Source organism: Aplidium turbinatum, chromosome 11 (assembly GCF_918807975.1).
Source record: "Aplidium turbinatum chromosome 11, kaAplTurb1.1, whole genome shotgun sequence".
NCBI lineage: Eukaryota > Metazoa > Chordata > Ascidiacea > Aplousobranchia > Polyclinidae > Aplidium > Aplidium turbinatum.
This window is the reverse complement of record NC_137482.1, coordinates 4858258-4877259: the sequence shown is the minus strand read 5'-3', so window position 1 is coordinate 4877259 and position 19002 is coordinate 4858258. Positions and strand designations below refer to the sequence as shown.

Below are 19002 nucleotides of genomic sequence, written 5' to 3'. Positions count from 1 at the left end.
AAACTGGGCCCGATGGCCAACATAAAAATATAGCTATACAGTACAAAACGTTTTATATTATAACTTTAAATATTTCGATAAAAAGCAATAGAAGACCTGAGTAAAAAAACTTTTTAAGTCTAAAATACAACTTTTGAGAAAAGCAAGTTAAAATTTTTTCGAAGTTAAATTTTTTATCTCTGTACAAGCACCAGCGCGTGTTACAAAGAAATTAAGTCGTTTTTTTTAATCATATTTTACGCGGGGACAAGTGTTAACTATTATACAACATATTTTCGGTGATAACCCAATTTTCACAACATGTGACTTGTGGTTTTTAAACTTAAATCTTCAATTAAACTGTCCAATTTGTAGAAAAATAATTTATGCCTTCAACTGAAGTTTAGGCTGTTGAGCACTGACTCTGTTTTATAGTGATGTCCACGTCAGTACTAGGAGGCATCACGCCAAACCCAAGATGTGAAAGATCAAAGTCTGGCGCTTCACTGTCTTGATCTGTTATCGTGACATTGAAATATTGCAACAATGCCAGTACCACGAGCTTTATTTCAATCATGGCGATGTGCCTGCCCGGGCAACGTGTAGACCCAAAGCCGAATGTCATCAATGCCCTTGAGGCGGCAATGCGTTTGCCATCTTTGAAAAATTTTGTTCGATGCTTCATTTGTCCAAAAAGTTTGCCTGTTCCAGATGTCATAGTAGTGCTGTTATCATTGTCATTAGCACTTGCGCAACTGCTCGTCATAGACGCATCGGCCTCGCACAAGAATCTATCGTGGATGTAATCCTGCCAGAACATAAAATAATGCCTCAATTTACTCGTAATTTTTTCGGTAATCATTATGACGATTACCGAAAATCCGCTTAAATCTAATGACGTAAGCACGTCCAGGTTATCAGTCGGACAACTAAGGGTTCGCAGATTTTTTAAATTATAAAAATTATTTTGTTCACCTACTAGAAATGTTAAGCAATCATTAATTCAATTTCACAAAAATAAAACTACATATTTTAATTTTTATCTAAGGTCATTTGCGGTTTTAGGCGTTTTCTATTGTAACAGCTGGGTAACCAAATGTGATAAACTTAAAATGACAAAAATGAATGGAAGTTCAAGAAGTTTTTGCTTTTCGTGTCCGGCTGTATGTTGAACAAAGCGGATAGAGTTTTTAAAATTAAGTTGAACCATGATTTCAAAAATTACCTTGGGATTGTGAAATATGCTTTCGTCCATGTGCGTTACAGGGGCAAAGAATGTTGTATAATCTCCTTTACGCATCACAAAGGTCTTGCCACTTTCTGTCTTGATTTTTGTGTCTTTTGCAGTCTTACGGAGACTCATGCTGGATCCACTTAATCTCATGGTTTCTTTCAGGCATCCATCTGTGGAAAGATGTTTGTTATATGCCGTAGTGTTGACAGAGGGGTCCAGGGGAGTACGTTTGGACCCGGCCTGGGTTTACTTTAGAGACCCATTACCTTTCTAGGGGGCCCAGGACTTGAGAAAACCACGTCGTATTCTCTGGATATAGTATGTTTCTCTTAAAAGTGTCTTAGTTTTGGGGCCCAGAGGATTGGTACAGAGCCCAAGTTATCCTTTCATCGGCCCTGGTTATATTATTGCCACAAACCATGTTACTAAGGCTGCTTCAACGTAAAATTTCGTTTCAAAACGAATACGATCGGTTTTATCGATAGCCCGAAAAGAAAACGAAACACAATGAAGCTCCATATCGCAGAAAGTAGCCTACCAAGGAATTTATAACGAATGAGATTGAGTTACATTCTTGAACAAATTGCCTATCATTTGATAACTCATTAGGGGGTAACTGTTAACACAAAGTAAACACAAAATTTTTGAACGTTTTCATTTTTTTAAAGAACATTGTGTTTTTTTCATTTTATTTAATTTTCAGGAAGTAAAATTTCAATTAAAAGAAAAATACATTTAGTCTTAACTGGTGCGTTATATTATATTAAAAGCTATCTTTAAATTGATTGATTGACTGAATCTTTATTCTTGGACTGGGAAAGCTTCTTGCAGAGCTTAATCCTGACAGTTTCGCATACTTGTAGAGGCTTTGAATCACTGACGCAGGCCCAGTCACCGAGATTGACAGAGAGAAGTTTCCGATTGTTGAAGTCTTGTTGCCGGGGAACTATTCCATCTATTAGATGCCGCTGAATGGAGAACAGTCCTTAACGTACGTTGCTCAAGCGCACACCCTGAGAGTCGAACCAGCGCGCTTGATCTTGAAGCTTCTTCGTTCAAGAAGTGACGCGCTAACCAATTGAGCTATCGGGGCGGAATGTAGATAATGTAGATTGTAAATGTAGTAAATGTAAATGTAATAATAATAATGTAAATGTAGATTGCTTCACTTTACACGACAAAAATACAATCGCTGTTGTCAGATGCTGTCCTTTCTTTCACGGCACAGGTCAGGCTTTTTATGAGCACTAGGCCTACAGCATAGGCTACGTTCCATTCATAGCAACAGACAAGATATTCTTCGAATGCTCACCAAACCACTTATTTTTCTATCGACACTTCTTTGATAGCTTTGGAATAACTAACTAACTAACTAACTAACTAACTAACTAACTAACTAACTAACTAACTAACTAACTAACTAACTAACTAACTAACTAACTAACTAACTAACTAACTAACTAACTAACTAACTAACTAACTAACTAACTAACTAACTAACTAACTAACTAACTAACTAACTAACTAACTAACTAACTAACTAACTAACTAACTAACTAACTAACTAACTAACTAACTAACTAACTAACTAACTAACTAACTAACTAACTAACTAACTAACTAACTAACTAACTAACTAACTAACTAACTAACTAACTAACTAACTAACTAACTAAATGTCGCCAACGCTTAAATTTATTATTATCTTTACAGCAATAAAAATATTTGTGGTTGCTTTGGCAGCAAGACCTGCGCAAGACATTTTTGTTCGTGAATTGCCAAGATTAATCTTCAAGAGACTTTTTTATATCAACGTAGATGCTGCATACTCATAACCAATTCTAATTAAAACAGCAATGAACTAAAACATAACATGAAATGCAAATTTAATATTTGAGTCATTCCGAAAACCTTGTGCATTTAGAACATCGTTTTAAACGATTAACTAATAAAATCAATAACCTACCTAAAATAACCATTTTATCCAGAACTGTTTTGTCTATGTTCAGGACATTTGTCATCAGGGGCCAGTTATTCATCGAGAGAGGGAGATTCCTGGAGCTGTGGCGACGACGAAGTTGTCTTGCTTTTTTGCACATTTGCTTGTATTCAACTTTGACAGCTCTCTGAGCATCGCGGTTTGCAAGGAGATGGTACAAAGTCCAGAAGAGAGCCGGCGCAGTGTTAGCCTGGGCCGACCATAAGACGATCAGCAAATGCCGTGCTCTTTGGTCAATAAAATCTATAAAAAATTATAAACTTTAAATCACTTTTTATCTTTAGTCTGGAACATTCGGCATTCTTTAACTTTGCCTTCAGGGTATTTGGTGTTTGATAAACCCGGTATAGTAAGGAAGGAAGTAACAGTACTGTTACATTTTGCGATTACGTAGCCTATGTCAAAAACTTCACTATTTCATGGAAGAGATTTTTGCGATTTATCAAAACACTGAGGTATTAAACCCAAAAGAAAAAAACTTTTGTTACATTTCTCACTCATTTCCTATTTAATAATAAAAGTATTCAACGGTTTAAAAAGTGGGTCCTATTTAAAAAAAAGACTTTTGAATTATAATAAATCAATGTTTTTGTTTTCAAAAGTGTTTTCCAAAATAAAAACTAATTATCCTGATTGTTGTGACCCGCCAGCAAATATTTTTTTACATTTAGCTGACATCAAACTACGTGAGAAGAACTGATTTTCTGGCTTGAATTGTTTGTTTCAGATTGCGAGATTAGCAGGCTGGTTCCGTCTTTGTCTGTGGTAACCGTCTTTATTTAGCCGACATACATTTTAAGCTTCTAATACTTATAAGTAGAATGCAAATGCTATGAGGAACTTCACGCTGCACTAAATGTCTTAATTTGGTTGAAAAGCACAAGATAGTGGTTGGCTGTAAAACTTGTGATATTTACAAATCAACAGATAGTGGGTGAAAAGCTGCCAAAAATGTTGTAAAATTCATATCAAAATTATTAATCTTTTTATTAATAAACTTTCCTTTTCATTTCATTTGCATTCTACGCTTATTCAAACTGTTGCAAGCCATAAAACAATTTTAAAGCGTTTTTAAAAAAGCTAGTAAGCTATCTTTCCATCTAGGGACATTACTATGTTACAATAAGCGTTGTTCGTTTTCCCAGTCACATTAAAACGGTCATTTCTCAAGTCGACAAATTTTTACGTCTCCTCGCAAGCTTTTGCTTTCAATAAGAAAAACTAAATCCATTATATTTTTGTAGAATATAAAAATTTTAATGTGCAATATTTTGTAATTTATAAAACAAATCTGTCTTTTTCTGTAGGGTAGATGACCCAAAAGTGGATAAACGTAATGTCGCATATCCTAATCGCAAATCCCTAATCAAAGATATAGCCTATTCTTCTCTCATAATAAAACTTGAACTTTACCTACACAAAAAGTAATTAACTTGTATCTACCATATTTTCGGGGTGTGCGCTTGAGCAGCGCACTTTCAGGACTGCTCTCCATTCAGCGGCACCTAGTGAATGGAATAATTTCCCGGCAACAACACTTCAACAACCGGAAACTTCACTCTGTCAATCTCGGTAACCGGCCTTGCGTCAAGAGCCTCTACATTTCTACAAGTATGCGAAACTACCAGGAATAACCTATCAAGGCTTTGTCAGTCCAAGGATAAAGATTCAAAGACCAACCATACCTATCCGTGGATCAACATTCACCAAGTCGGTAATAAGTTGGGATACGTTTCTTCTCTCCAACCATTTAATCTTCTTCATCATTTCGAGAAGAGCAGCTCTAGCTCGCTTGGTTTCCGGCAAGAGGTGGATGGGCACACGGTCTACAAGAAGAGCTGAGCGCTTAAAGTAGGCTTGAAAAATGGAGTAGAGCTGTCGTGTTTCCTTTGTGCTTTCTTCTAAGTTCGGCAAAGAACCGAACAACAAGTTAAACGTGATGTCAAACACCAAAGCTTTGCATAATTCGTATAATTTGACCTGAAAAAATAAGCATTTGAGTTTTAACAATGTTTCAAAATGAATAGCAGGTATAGATTGGGCAATGTGAAATACTTTTGGCTAAATTCATTTAAAAATACATTTTTTAATATCATTTTTATGCTTTTGCATATTTCGATAACAGTCAAATTCATTTAAATATTGCCAAACATTTAGGCGTACATGTAATAGTGTAAGACGTGAAAACGGTGAAATGAATCGGATTTTTACTCAGTTTAAATATAAAAGAAAGAACAAAGTTTAAAATTCACAAACTACGTCTATGGTTCGGCTTCTTGTCGAAAAGTAGATTTCTTTATATTTTCGTTTTCAGTACTAAATCAACTCAAGTTTTATAAAAACTGTATTTTTGCAGACAATAACCTTAACTAATCCGACCAGGGTCGCTAAAGATCAGTATAAAATATGTGGTGATCTCTAGTCTAGTTTATGAACTTCTAGGCTCATGATGGGATGAAACATTGAAGTTATGTCAAGTAATGAAATTGAGAATAAGTGATAAAGTTTCACTAAACTTTGTGATACTGTTGCTGCAAAGGTTACATTTTGAAACACGATTTATTGTATGTCAAGGTCACTCAATTATTTAGTAGTTTAGTCACATTTGGTATTAAAATGCGATCGAAAGCCTAGATTAAAGCATGTTTAACAACGATTAAACTAAATTTTTATTTGATAAAACTATGTGTTGGCATTTGTTAACAATCTGAATTGTTGAAAAGGTGATAGTTTCCTGCTTAGACGAGCAAGGCGAAACCAAACGCGCATTGTAAATTAGCCTACATTAAGTACTGATAACAAAAAGCACAAAATTTTTATGCAAGAATAATCAGATCAAGTCACTGTTGGCTTCTGAACTTTGTCTGACGGTAAGTTCTGTAATTTGATCAACAAGTAAAATGAAATTTGACAAGCAAAATATTTATAGCAACAAGCAGGAGCATGACATATTCTTATTAAACTGTCTACTTAGCAGCCTAATCGTTTTGGTACTTGGAACATATTTTATGTGCCTTTTACATCATTCTTACAGACCCAATTTTATATTTAGCCAAAAAACAATAACCAAAATAATGTGAAACTGATAATATTATCAGCAAAATGTTATTTTGAGATTTTCATGCACTCTTTTATATGAAAGCAACTTATCTCAGCAAGTAAATTGACCTGACTTTATTTTATCAAAACAAGGCTCTTTTTATTATAAACACAACGTTAATCTCTATGTCCACCTTTAAGCAAGCCATTATGTGTCTCACGAAAGACACAGTCCCATGAAAGACACTTTTTAGTGGCGTCGAACCGCGCTCTTTTCAACTACCCAGTTACGCAAAGGATTGATTGGACTATGTTTGACTGTAATACTATTTCACATAATTTCTCTCTATGCACCTGTGCTCGACTGAAGCATGTTTGATTATGATGTTAATTTGGTAAGAATTTTGAACTCTAATCCTAGATGCGTGGCCCTCAAGTTTACGCGAAAATGCTGCTGCGGACTGCTCAAAAAACTGGATCCTCCTGAAATTGATATTTTGTGAATTTATTTTGTGTTGATGTGACAAACAGTATAAAAACTTGCTAACTCTAAAAAATTATTAGTGTTGATCACAGACTATGCCGCACATCCCTATTCTTTTGACGTAAGTGAAATTTCAAACTTTAAGCTATTTTAAAAAATTACCATAGATAAAATCACTGAGAATACTCACGGTCTGGTTTTGATTTTCTTCCAACATCGGTTTGAGAGTCCTCTCTAGAGCGGTGACCACAACGCTTTTGCACGAATCACAGAGTTCCGAAAGTTGCATCGAGCCTCTTAAGTTCTTTTCTATTGAATGAATCAATCTTTTTGAAAGGTCTTCATTATTATTAATGTCCGGAGCATTCGTTTTGTATGTTTCCGTTTTATCCTTTTCCGCTTTTACCTTTTTCTTTCCTGCTGTGTTGTGGATCGAATGAGGAAAACCAACCATCCTTGTGACAAAGTCGCCAATAATTTCGCTGTGATCAAGATATCTTGCCCTTTCTAGGTTTCTGACATCTAACGGATTCATGAAAACGTGAACATTCCTAAAAAAATACATTTTTATGTTTTCTAACAAACATTTTGTTATATTGTATCACAATACAAAAGGTTTGGCTCAAATTTCATTAAATAGGCTAACTGGCTTTTACCAAAGTGTAAACATACAAAAATTGCTTATTAATCAGATTTTGATGCAAACCATATATCTTTAACAAAAAATTCATCATAAATGGGCCAAGAACGAGAAAAATGATACATTTTGTGACTAATCAGTGGAGATAACTGACTACTGCAGTAGCCGTATTTAAACATTGGTAATAATCACAGTGACAATAGATATTTAAATCAACGTTTTTGTACATTTTACCTTTTTATCAAATAACATTACCATATTTACTGCAACACATTTTATGATGCTCAATTAATCGTTAAATAAACGAATCACATTAACAAAAAAAGAAATTTCGTACATCTGTCACAAACATCCCAGCAGAAAATTCATTTAATGATAAATTTATGCCAGGTTAAGAAATAGCTAACTGCTGTAAATGATTTAATGTTAATTAAGAATACCTGCATTAAACCCAATTAGCCCAGTTCATTTTTTAATTCACCCGAAAGCAAATCATACCTAAGGATGAATACAGGGATTGGAAACTCTGTGGAACTGAAAACCATTTTATACACCAGTAGGGTCACTTTTCTTTGTGCGCTGCTGCGATAAATAATCACATAAATTGACCTCAAAGGGCAGCAAGTGGTAGGCTAAACGAACAACCAAAAGTGTAACAATCAATTCACCTGCTGTAAATTGTAAGAACTATACGCTTGCCTGGTTTGTTTATTTGTTTGTATTCCATTAGTGCAGTCATGTTGTATGTTGTTTGATGCTTAAAAACTTTCCAGAATGACTAGCTATTGGTTTTAGTTCTGATAACATCGTAAACGTATTGGTTTCGTACTGGATTGGTCTGTGAACAAGTTGATGATGCAACAGCATATTTCACTGATTGCTGAACACTCCTCATTTACTTCTGATCCGATTTGCAGTACGCAAAATGCTAAAGAACAACAGTAGGCGGTTTTTGGACTCATTGCATTTATTCATTTTTTGGATTCATCGTTTTTTTTCTAGCAGCGTAAATGCACTTTTATAAATCAATTAAATTTTAATGTGAGTGTACATTTCGTATTATTATTGTAAAATCGAATTTTGTATATCTTTTAGTCGGTATTGTATTTTGTTAATCTTTCTGTAGTCGTAGTAATGTGATGACCCTACTGATGTATAGCACTGGATAGAGTTTCCAATCCCGTAGTTATAGATATCCCTGGGATGAATATAGGCTACCGCAGATAAAAAAAAAAACTTATATACCTCGTTATAATTTAGTCTGCAGCATTTGCATGTTTTATTATATTTCTGTAACCTCATTTCACATTTGTGTGCTTTTTTTGTTTTCTAACAAGTTTCAAACAATAATTTTCCGTTGATCTAAACCTAATGCATTGCCTTCTTACCATCCAGCAAGTTTTATTGTGAAAACATCTCCATGCGTTTTTTGAAGTTCTTGCAGATACGTTAAAGGAGCTTTTCCAAAGTCAAAAGCGGCTCCAATATACGGAATAATGTGAGTTACTAACGGCGGTTCTCCTTCCACTCTAGAAGTAAAAATACAACCATCACCCTAATGTTGCATTAAAATTTACTATAGCAAAAGGCATTCGCAAGGGTGGGGGTTTTGGGAGTCAAAGCACCATCTATTGAGGTTGATGTATCAATTTTTATAAATATTTTATGTTTTTATTCTATTTATTTTTATCGTCACTACAACCTAGAGTGTACAGCTATTTTTAATTCATCAACACAACAATCTAACCTCTTAGTGCAATTTATTAAGAATCAATTTCGCTACAGTAATAGCAGTTTCAGCTTATTCAAATAGAGTGTTTATGCTTTGTTTGTCTAAATTGACGTATTTTGATAGTGAAAATGGATTTGACATAAAAATGCTTCACGATGCCCTACTAATGACATAGCCTCATGATTTTTAGCGGTATCGAACCGGCACCTTTGTAATTGCCGTACTGAGGCTCTCACCAGGATTTTTTACCAAAATTTTTATTTTGATATGATCTTACAAAGGGTTTTCAAAAAGCGCTCGAAAATGGCTACCGTACGCCATTGGTTCAGAATTTGCAAATAAAATTTGACCACAATACCTCACAGCCACAGGTATACAAGATGCAGTTCTGCTACTTTGATACTTTTACACTTTATAACTTAGATATAGCATAGTTCAAACATTATAGAAAAATGCAAATTGCATATAATTTCAAAGGATTTTGCTTAGTTCCTGATTCACCTTCGTCTCTTGCAAATTAGCATCAAGAAAAAGATCAGGTTGACAACGATAAGAAAGAAGCTCCACAGATAGTCTGACATAATTGAATTTATAACAACAGGTTATTTGATTCGGCTTGCACTGATAAATTAAGCATACATAATCTTTGCTGTAAGCTAGTATATATCTGGTATAGGCTTATATGCTGATTCTGCAAGAGTAAAGTCAATATTTAAAAAATATATACTAAGCAAATAAACATTACATATTATTAATACTACAAAAGGTGCTCAATGCCAAGCAAAAAACCAAGCAGAGCGAATTACATCAAATATAGTTACTATTTACTGAAAACCTCTACAGCTTGTTTCACCGCAAATATATATTTTCTTGGCAGACTACACTATAATTCCGAATGCAAACATAAGCATTTTATGTGGTATATCATTTTTTTATATTGACCATACTTAACATTGTTTGAAACTAACGTTGTGAAAATATATCCAGAAAATCTTTATAAAATATTTGGTTACTAAACCATCACTAAATTATACCTTTTTTTACCCAATAGACCTTAACCTTAACCCTTAATGACATAGCATTTATGAAACTATTATGAACAGATATTGCGCTCCATACTGGTGAGAGTACCTCTAGCTACCCAGACAGCAAAACCCGTTATTTTTACATTAATGTGACGTCTGCAGACATTGAACCAATGTAAAAATGACAGATTTTGCTGTCTGGGTTTTGTTTTTGTTTGTCGTATCCAGGCTTACACCCCGTGGTTGAAGATTTAGATTAAGTGGACGGGAAGGCAAGGAAGCCAATCTTCGTGTCCACCTTCAGGCATGCCTTTAAGTGTCCTGCCACAGACACAGCCGCATGCTCGTGAGCGGTGTCGAACCGGCGCCCTTTCGATTGCCGTTCCAGGGTTCTCACCACTCGGCCATGCAGCCGACGCTGTCTGGGTAAGAACCCTTGACTTAAGTTGCCGCCTTTTAATCGGTCAGTTTGGGTTAGATACCTAGGTAGTTCATAAAAAATATGTTATAAGAGGGACACTGAATTTTAGTTTTACTTAGAGCGATGCTGACTTGTATAATATTCTTGTTTTATTACCATAATCTTATAAATACAGATTTTAATCTAAGCTTTCTTGAGCAGTAAAGATTGCTTTTGACAAAATAAAACGCTTATAAAAAAGGATTAAATTTGCAGAAATACATCACATCAACCGCAAATGACGACAATTTGGATCTTCGTTTTTCAAGTTTAAAAAGCTCCCATTTGTATTGTCTTCAAGTTTTCAAGTAAAAGTTTTAACCTGTTCAAAACAATATTTATGACCCTCATAATTTTAAAAGCTAATTCTCTTGTATCTTATACATTTGCTAAGCACACAAAAAACTCACCTTACAATAAATTCAAGATTTTTTGTTTGTTAAGGTCTGAATAGGTTTAAGTTTTCTGCTTCCAACATAGAAAATAATAATTTGTATAATTATATATCACCAATATTTACTAATTATACGTTTATAGCAAATTGGATACTTATCAACATGACAAGCGATAAGACCATACAGAACTATTTAAAATACGCGTTGTTATTATCATTATTCAGTGTCAGTATTATTAGCATAATGATCTGTTGTGGGTTTTCATATAGCGCTGATCCATCACAAGTATGCTTTGCTCGCTGTGCTAAAAAGCAGACACCTAGTATACTATGAAGTTAAGTACGACCCTCAATTTTGAGAGCCAATCAAGACAGCGAAATTCGTCATTTTTACATTAATTCAACGTCTGCTTTGCTGCCTGGGTAGATCAACATTATGTTTATTTGGTGTTTTATGACCCGGAAGAGTATGGAACACATCTACTCAGAACTTTCAGAAGGGCACATTTTATCTATCAAGTCTCGAAGTTTGTTTTCTATTATTTTTATACTTAATTGTACTTTCACCATTGCTTTTTGAGCATACAAGCTATTTAATATTTATAAATAAATATATTTACTAACGCGAACACTTTACTCTAATTTGTCGATACAGATATAATTGAAACCATTTCCATATTTAAGTTGCTCTCAAGCTTAGGTAGGCTACCATCTACCGATGAAGATAGGTCACCTACTGCCTAAAACGTAAATTATTCGAATGCTTGCTATCTCTTCATACTAAACAAAAAAGTTTTCTAAACTTGTTGTTGGATTGGAAGCCGAAGCCTAAACTTGTTCTAGACATTGTTGTTGTACATTAAATTGTTATTTTAACTCATTGCACCTGGTGCTTTTTTATTCTGGTAATCAAGTTCTCCATAACTTTCAATTTGTAAAAAATTTGCAACACTTAATGGAATAGACACCACTCGGTGTACCTACAGTATATAAAAGTTCACAAGCTGCCTGAAAATGATGATTCATTACTTTACTCTCGGTATTATAAAATATACACTTAAGAGCTTTTGGATCGCAAAATAAATGACCATTTTTTTAAGTTTTCTGTTTCAAAAAATTGTACTTTGTTAGCCATCCATATACTGTGCAAACAAAATTCTGCACAAAATTTTGCCACCTTAGGTTGGTTTTGGTTTATTTTCTAAAATAAAACGAAAAAAGCAACTTCTTCACCTACGGGCAAGCGCGTCCGGTACTCAATTGCTGTATGTTGAGAAAATTGCATCAGCAATAACCACAGGTAACAGCACTTTTTGCGCTAAGACTTCATTGCACACAAACGTCTTTTCAACATTAAATCATGGTGATTCAACCGAATTTTCTAAAGACTTCTGTTTTCAAAGAACAAGTGTCATCAGCGATCAAAATACTGATCACTGACTGAGCATTAAAAATAATATTTGTCAGCAAAAGAGATCTCGTTTAACAACTTTTTCTTGTTTATTTTAATACGTGATAATACTTCAAACTTAATGATATCAAGAGGCGAGAAGTTGTGATGTGTCATTCCAACAGGATTAGTGTGAGGCTGGCGAAGGCTAGACAATAAAAAGTAGATGGTTAAACCTGCACCTGAAGTAAAACAACAAATAGAATATAATCTGCATAAAAACTATAACCTGAAATACGTAAGACCAAACCCATAGTTCAGCATAACTCTCTAAGCAACCATTTTTATAAAAGTAGTTGTACTGTAGTTGCAACACCAATGCAGGATCAATTTAAAAATGCTATTTAAAAAAATGAAAAAGATTGCTCAACAATGTTATCTATTACAATATAACGCCCAATTAGATTTTTAAGCACATCGCACTGAAACCCATAAAGATGCAGAGTTGTAGCTTGTTACTTTAATACCTTTTTGCTCACATACATAGGTCTACATAACACACGAAGAAACAAAAATTAAAGGTCTCAATGATGATGACGCTCTTTGGATGCTGTGTGCTAGACACGGTAACTCAAGATTATCAGTCAGCTTTGCAAACTTGGGCGTGATACCGAGAGATGATGGTTTATTATTCTGTGTCTGCAGGGTTTGCAGAATGGGTTCATGGGTTACATTTGGGATCTCTCTGGGAGGCTGAAAACGTGAAGAAACCAACGCAATTTCTTTACGTATAAATAATGCGTTTGCACTCATTAAAAAGAACAAACAAATAAACTCATTTCAGCGGAAGATAAATGTAGTCGTGCTCGAGCATACTATGTGTAAGCTGGTGTGTGAATTATTATTCAGCCATGCTAAACGTTTTTGTAGAGCCAAAATAAAACGATGTTTTTAATGAATGATATTTTGTATTGTTGTTTTTTTTGTTATTTTTAGGCTCAAAAATAATTTTTAACTTTAAATGTTCGATTTCGTGATTAAATGTAAAAAAAAGATTTTGGCAAAAATCTAAATCAAAACAATACATCTGAGTAGCAGCAGGCTTGTTTTATTGTGATTGGATCGAGGCCAAAGTTGATTTTCTCAGCACACACATCTCCTCTTGATCGGACCTAACCGTATTTCCTTGACATTTAAGTTTTTTTTATTCTTCACTTTTGTCATCCTTAGCCTTTATTTTATTTTGGTATTGTTCTTTTGTTGTTGTTGCCTCTTCTTTTTGTAGTTTTTTTTATGTGTTTCTTACTTTTTATTTGAAAAATTAAAAGATTCAAACAAATTTCCTAAGGTTGCGGAAATTGCTTATGGTTTGAAATCAAAGCTTTTTTCTGTCAAGACAAGTTCAATTTTGATGCAAAAGTTTTGATTTTGTGATGACAAGTGAATTTGTTGTATTCGGAAGTTACTGCAAGTGCCACTTTTAATCGGAAGATTTCCAATGATAGCAGTTTGATTACGTGATTGACTGGATAATAATCACGTTATGGTTTAGTCATTTGTTGTCGCTCCACAACTGCTAAGGCCGTTTTAGCGACAGGCTTATTTTCAATTTTGTATCATATTTGCGATGTCATCATATTATTACCCGACTTATCCTCAGTGAGTTATGCAAGAAAGAATACAATCGGTGTGCGACCGTTTTTAAAGTCTTTGAATTGACACGACCTGGAATTAAACCAAGACTTACAAGCACTGGAGCCGAAGACCATTGAGTTGGTAGTTATGGACGCAGAAAAACTAAAACTAGGCTTAAATACTGACTAGACGTTCGGTTATCATAATTAGCCTACTAATCATTTTTTGTAATCAAACTTCGGCTTCCAATCCTTAAATTAGAAGTTTATTTGCAAAAATGTTTATGTTAATGTTGAGTTTTTGTACAGTTCAAATCAAAACGTGTTCTTTTGTAAAAACTTAGCTTATTGAATAAGCTGTTTAATTTTGTCAAGCCAAGCTGGACATTATCACGCGATATGTGGTTTGCGGTAACTTCATAAAACTTTAGCTGCTTTTTCTCTAAAACTCTTCTTATTGAGTTTAAGTAGCCTAATTTTTGTAATTACCCTTTCGATTGATTAAGCGATTCTTAAAATTCCAAAAAGGACAAAGGTTGTAGCATTTCACCATTTGCAAGATAATGTGTTTATAAAGGGTAACTATAACCTTTAATTTGACTTTTAAACCACAGTGAAGAACGCCGGTTGCATTGCACACGCAGTTTAACAGCAAATACCTTCAGGCGACACAAGAAAAATTACAGACATTAAGTATTTTAATGAAAACGAATAATCTGAAGAACTAATTGCTCGAAATGCAAAGTCAATCTTTTTGCATTGTTTGCAATGATGTTCGTCATTTCAATTTAATGTAGGCCTAGTGAAAACTCTTTTTTTGCTGAAAAACTTTAAAATAATGAGAATAAGTCACCGGTATAAAATTTCATCATATCATGGTTATTAAAATATAAGCTATCAATTGATTTTAATTGAAACAAGGGTAAATTCAGTTTGTGAATAAAAAAATAACAGTTAACCTCTCAAGTACATGTAGCTCCACACAGAGTGAAATTTACATGCCTTTTGACTCTTTTTTATTTCTTTAAAAGTATTATTGACTCAAAAAGAATGTCTAAAAAGACATTACGAAAAGTAACTACGGACAAAGGCCAGTGTTTCGATCTTCCGATCTCTTCAGCGTAGTAAAGTGAAAGTTGTCTTGAACTTGAAGCGTTGGTTGAGATGATGATTTGAAACTTGAGTGATTGTTGTGAGACAATGAGCCTGGATTTAAGTTTTAAAGTTGGACCTCAGCGAAACGTAGTTTTACAGCCTATTAGAAAGTGTGATTTTTTTAAAAGAATTTGTGCTAAGAAATGGCAGGAAACTGTTAAAAATAAAAACTAGAAAAAAAGACAAGAATTTGCAACTGAGCTAGGACAAAACAATCATCTGAGATGGATCTAAAATACAAGAAATTAGATTCTAGATTTTTAAAAAAATCACACTTTCTAATAGGCTGTAAAACTACGTTTCGCTGAGGTCCAACTTTAAAACTTAAATCCAGGCTCATTGTCTCACAACAATCACTCAAGTTTCAAATCATCATCTCAACCAACGCTTCAAGTTCAAGACAACTTTCACTTTACTACGCTGAAGAGATCGGAAGATCGAAACACTGGCCTTTGTCCGTAGTTACTTTTCGTAATGTCTTTTTAGACATTCTTTTTGAGTCAATAATACTTTTAAAGAAATAAAAAAGAGTCAAAAGGCATGTAAATTTCACTCTGTGTGGAGCTACATGTACTTGAGAGGTTAACTGTTATTTTTTTATTCACTTGTTGATTTATTCATATCAGTTTGTATCCTCTGGGGATCCTTCTCTTGTATCATGGGCCAATCCTATAGATGTTTGCTGGTACACCCCTTCATTTTCTTTAAATTCAGTTTGTTTGATTTCAAAATTAACTTTGTGACAGCTCCAAGCCATGACGACCTTTACACATAGAGATCGCTATAGGCTACTCCAATCCAAACATACAGACAATGTGTGTTTTATCTCGATTATGTCTGTATCAACCACCATAGGCTAATCTTCTTCATGCATGTCGTTTAGTTCCATTCTATGTCCTTCCTTTTCAAAAACATTCATGTTCTTGACAGGCATCAACGTAACACACTTTCAACTGTCGAACAGGAACAATTGTCACTCGACTGCGCAGGCGGCTGCAAGCAAAAACCTTTGATGGAAGTTTATTTTTTATGAAACATGCAATTTTTTTTAAATAACTGCTTGGTTCAAATCTTGAGGTAAGACTTGTTTGTATAATTGATTTGAACCGTTTTCTTCAGATCCTTTTCAGCCTCGCAAATCCCAGGCAATCAACCAGTCTTTTTATAATCATTCAACGTATGCAGGGTTTGAATCAATGTAAAAAGGCTTGATTTGTTGTCAAAAAAAAAAAAGATTGTACCCAAACTAGAACTCCATACACTTTTTCTTTGTCGACGCTTGTGCTCATAAAGACGATAACATTTTTGTGTTCTCAAAATGATCTCCATCCATGCATCATGAGATCACTCCACGGAATTGTCGGACCAATCATGTAAAGATAAAAGTTTGAAAAAAAAACAGGGTTTTTAGAAACTTTGATAATTATGTAGCCTACTGTAAACTGTTTTTGTTTTGGTGAACTGTTATCGTCGATTATTCTGGATGCCATTTCTCCATTCGTCAGCTCAGAATGAGCGGAATAGTTGTTACAAAAAAATGATTTTATCGTAATATTCAAGCTGATGTCAGATTAAAACATATTTACTGATGTAAAATTCAACAGAAGACAAGGAAGTCAAACTTCCTGTCCACCTTCAGGCATGTCTTAAATTGTCTTAGCTAAGACACAGCTTGACGTGCCCTCCATAGGTGTCAAACCGGCGCCCTTTCGAACGTTGAACAAGCGCTTTCACCTTAGATTAATCATTGAATTAAATGTTGATGATGATGAACGTATTAAATGTAGCATAAAAAACATTGCGCTGATAGCGTTATTGTAGTAACAATAGAACTCTTTATACTAACAGTGATACAATTTATTTAACACCATCAACTTCAAAAGGTTTCTATGACGTGTTAGACTTAAATAATTTAAATTAAGCGCTTTTGTTTGAAAATATAATGAATTAGTTGTCAAACATCAGAAGCGTTGCATTTTTCAACTCGCTGCATACTCACAACGAAAAAATGCAGCGCTTAGGTTTAAAAATGTCCCATTCATAAAACAAATGCAACGTTATGATACTACCGTCAAAAAATATTTACTTTTTTGACAAACAGCTCTTTTAAAACTAATAAATCTTCAAAACGAAAAAACAAAACCATTTACGTAATCACAGAATGATTGCCAGTATCAAAATCTGTATTTACGACTTTCAGTCGTTCTTGGCTAATTCTTCCGGTCACTTTGACACAAGAAAGTCACTTTTCTACCCGCTCTACTAGTTCTTAGGTAACGTTTCTCATTGCAAGTGCTGAAGATTTTAAGATAGCATGTAACCTCAATATCTTCTACTTCACTATTAAATTGAACTTATGTTTTATTTACGTGAACTGTTGCCTATATACCTATATTTTCTTTGCGTGAGTAAAACAAATAAAAAAAAATGTGTTAAACCCATTGACGTCACTAAGTCTTATTATAATTATTGAAAAACTGAGTCGTGAAGTTTTAAGTCTGAACCTGATACGTAAAAGATAAATGTGATAGCAATTTGCGGCCGATTATCATCAGCTAAACCAACGGTTAATTTTTTTTTCCCATGCATTGCGTGGTTGTGAAAAACATAAGTTACGGAATAGAGTGGTAAATATGAATAACAAACTCTCCAGAGTAGTCGATTCGACACCTCCTATGTCATATGAGCACAGATTTATTGTTTAGGTGGTGGTACGGCAACCTAGTGTTAGAAATTAAACATGAAAAAAAAATTAATATTGCAAAAAAAGTGGTGAGCATTTTGAGCTCTGAAATTTTGCTTTAGCAACTTCTAATTGATGATATTAAATCTACAGTATTGCATGCATAAACAAACAGTAGTTCATATTACATAAGTTCGAGCAAAGTAAGCAATTACTTCCGGAAGTAGCCTACAAGCATGTCATGGGAATGCTTTGAGATTATAATCTCTAAGAACGTATACAAACGTTTTAATAAATCACTCAAATACCACATTATTGCTAGAATCACAATTGCTTACATCGCACAAAACCTAACCAAAAATTAGAGTAGCCTACTCCGCAAAGCATCATCTTGTTACTGAATAAACATATAATTTTAATTAGAAACCTTGGTTAGCAGGTGTAAAAACATTTCACCTACAGTTTAGTTAAAGAAGTGACTATACCCAGACAGCAAAATCTGTCATTTTTACATTGGTTCAATGTCAACGGACGTCAAATCAAAGTAAAAATGACAGATTTTGCTGTCTGGAAAAGGCGTTTGTTACAAAAACTAAACATATTCTGTTAAAAATTTCCTTTTAGCTTTGCGACCACAAAAACAGTTAATAAAGGCGAAGATTCCTCTGCCTTGATCTTGTTTGGTGTTATTTTTCTTAGAAGAATTTCGTTTTCAACAATCACTATAAAGTTTTATCTCGTTGGACGTTTTTCCCTTTTGCGTCGAGAACAGGCAGATCTAGCAGACAAATTTCATTAGACAGCCAATTAACATTTAAAATCTCAATAAAACCATCTTCATCAGAAAAATAAATATATTACCAGTTACCATCTTCCTCTCCGAGTCTGCAACATTTAATTCTCACGCAAAACCATTTGAAAAATCTCAACTTTGAATGAAAGAAAACTTTGGAAATTTAACCTTCGGACTGGTCAGGCCTCATGCGAGGCCGTTTTCTTCACCTCAAGAAATTGGAATAACCCCTAGGGTTACACTCTGGTGTTAGCAATGTCAAACCCCAGCAACCACCAAGTCTTATTTGACGCCACTTTTCGGTCTTGGAAGCGACAGCATTCAGCAACATAGCACTAGGAACAACACACTGTAGTTTTAA

General features: G+C 34.2%; 1 protein-coding gene across 1 annotated transcript; it reads right to left on the bottom strand.

Annotated features, from left to right (window-relative positions):
• Positions 1–313: 313 nt before the first annotated feature.
• Positions 314–9688, bottom strand: LOC145779743 (cytochrome P450 7A1-like). The gene is made up of 7 exons (XM_082591382.1): positions 9609–9688; positions 8764–8904; positions 6926–7286; positions 4898–5192; positions 3180–3455; positions 1205–1383; positions 314–787 (listed from the first exon to the last, which is right to left on the bottom strand). Exons 1-7 carry the CDS (start codon positions 9686–9688, stop codon positions 383–385), a joined length of 1737 nt encoding a protein of 578 aa, XP_082447508.1. The 3' UTR covers positions 314–382.
• Between the last annotated feature and the right edge of the window lie 9314 nt (positions 9689–19002).

Excerpts from the sequence above, each read along its gene's own strand:
- LOC145779743 (XM_082591382.1), bottom strand. The coding sequence starts at position 9,688 with ATGTCAGACTATCTGTGGAGCTTCTTTCTTATCGTTGTCAACCTGATC. Across the intron at positions 3,456-4,897 it reads GAATGTTGATCCACGGATAG|ATTTTATTGACCAAAGAGCA; the intron begins GTATGGTTGGTC and ends AATTTTTTATAG. Across the intron at positions 1,384-3,179 it reads GGATAAAATGGTTATTTTAG|ATGGATGCCTGAAAGAAACC; the intron begins GTAGGTTATTGA and ends ATCTTTCCACAG.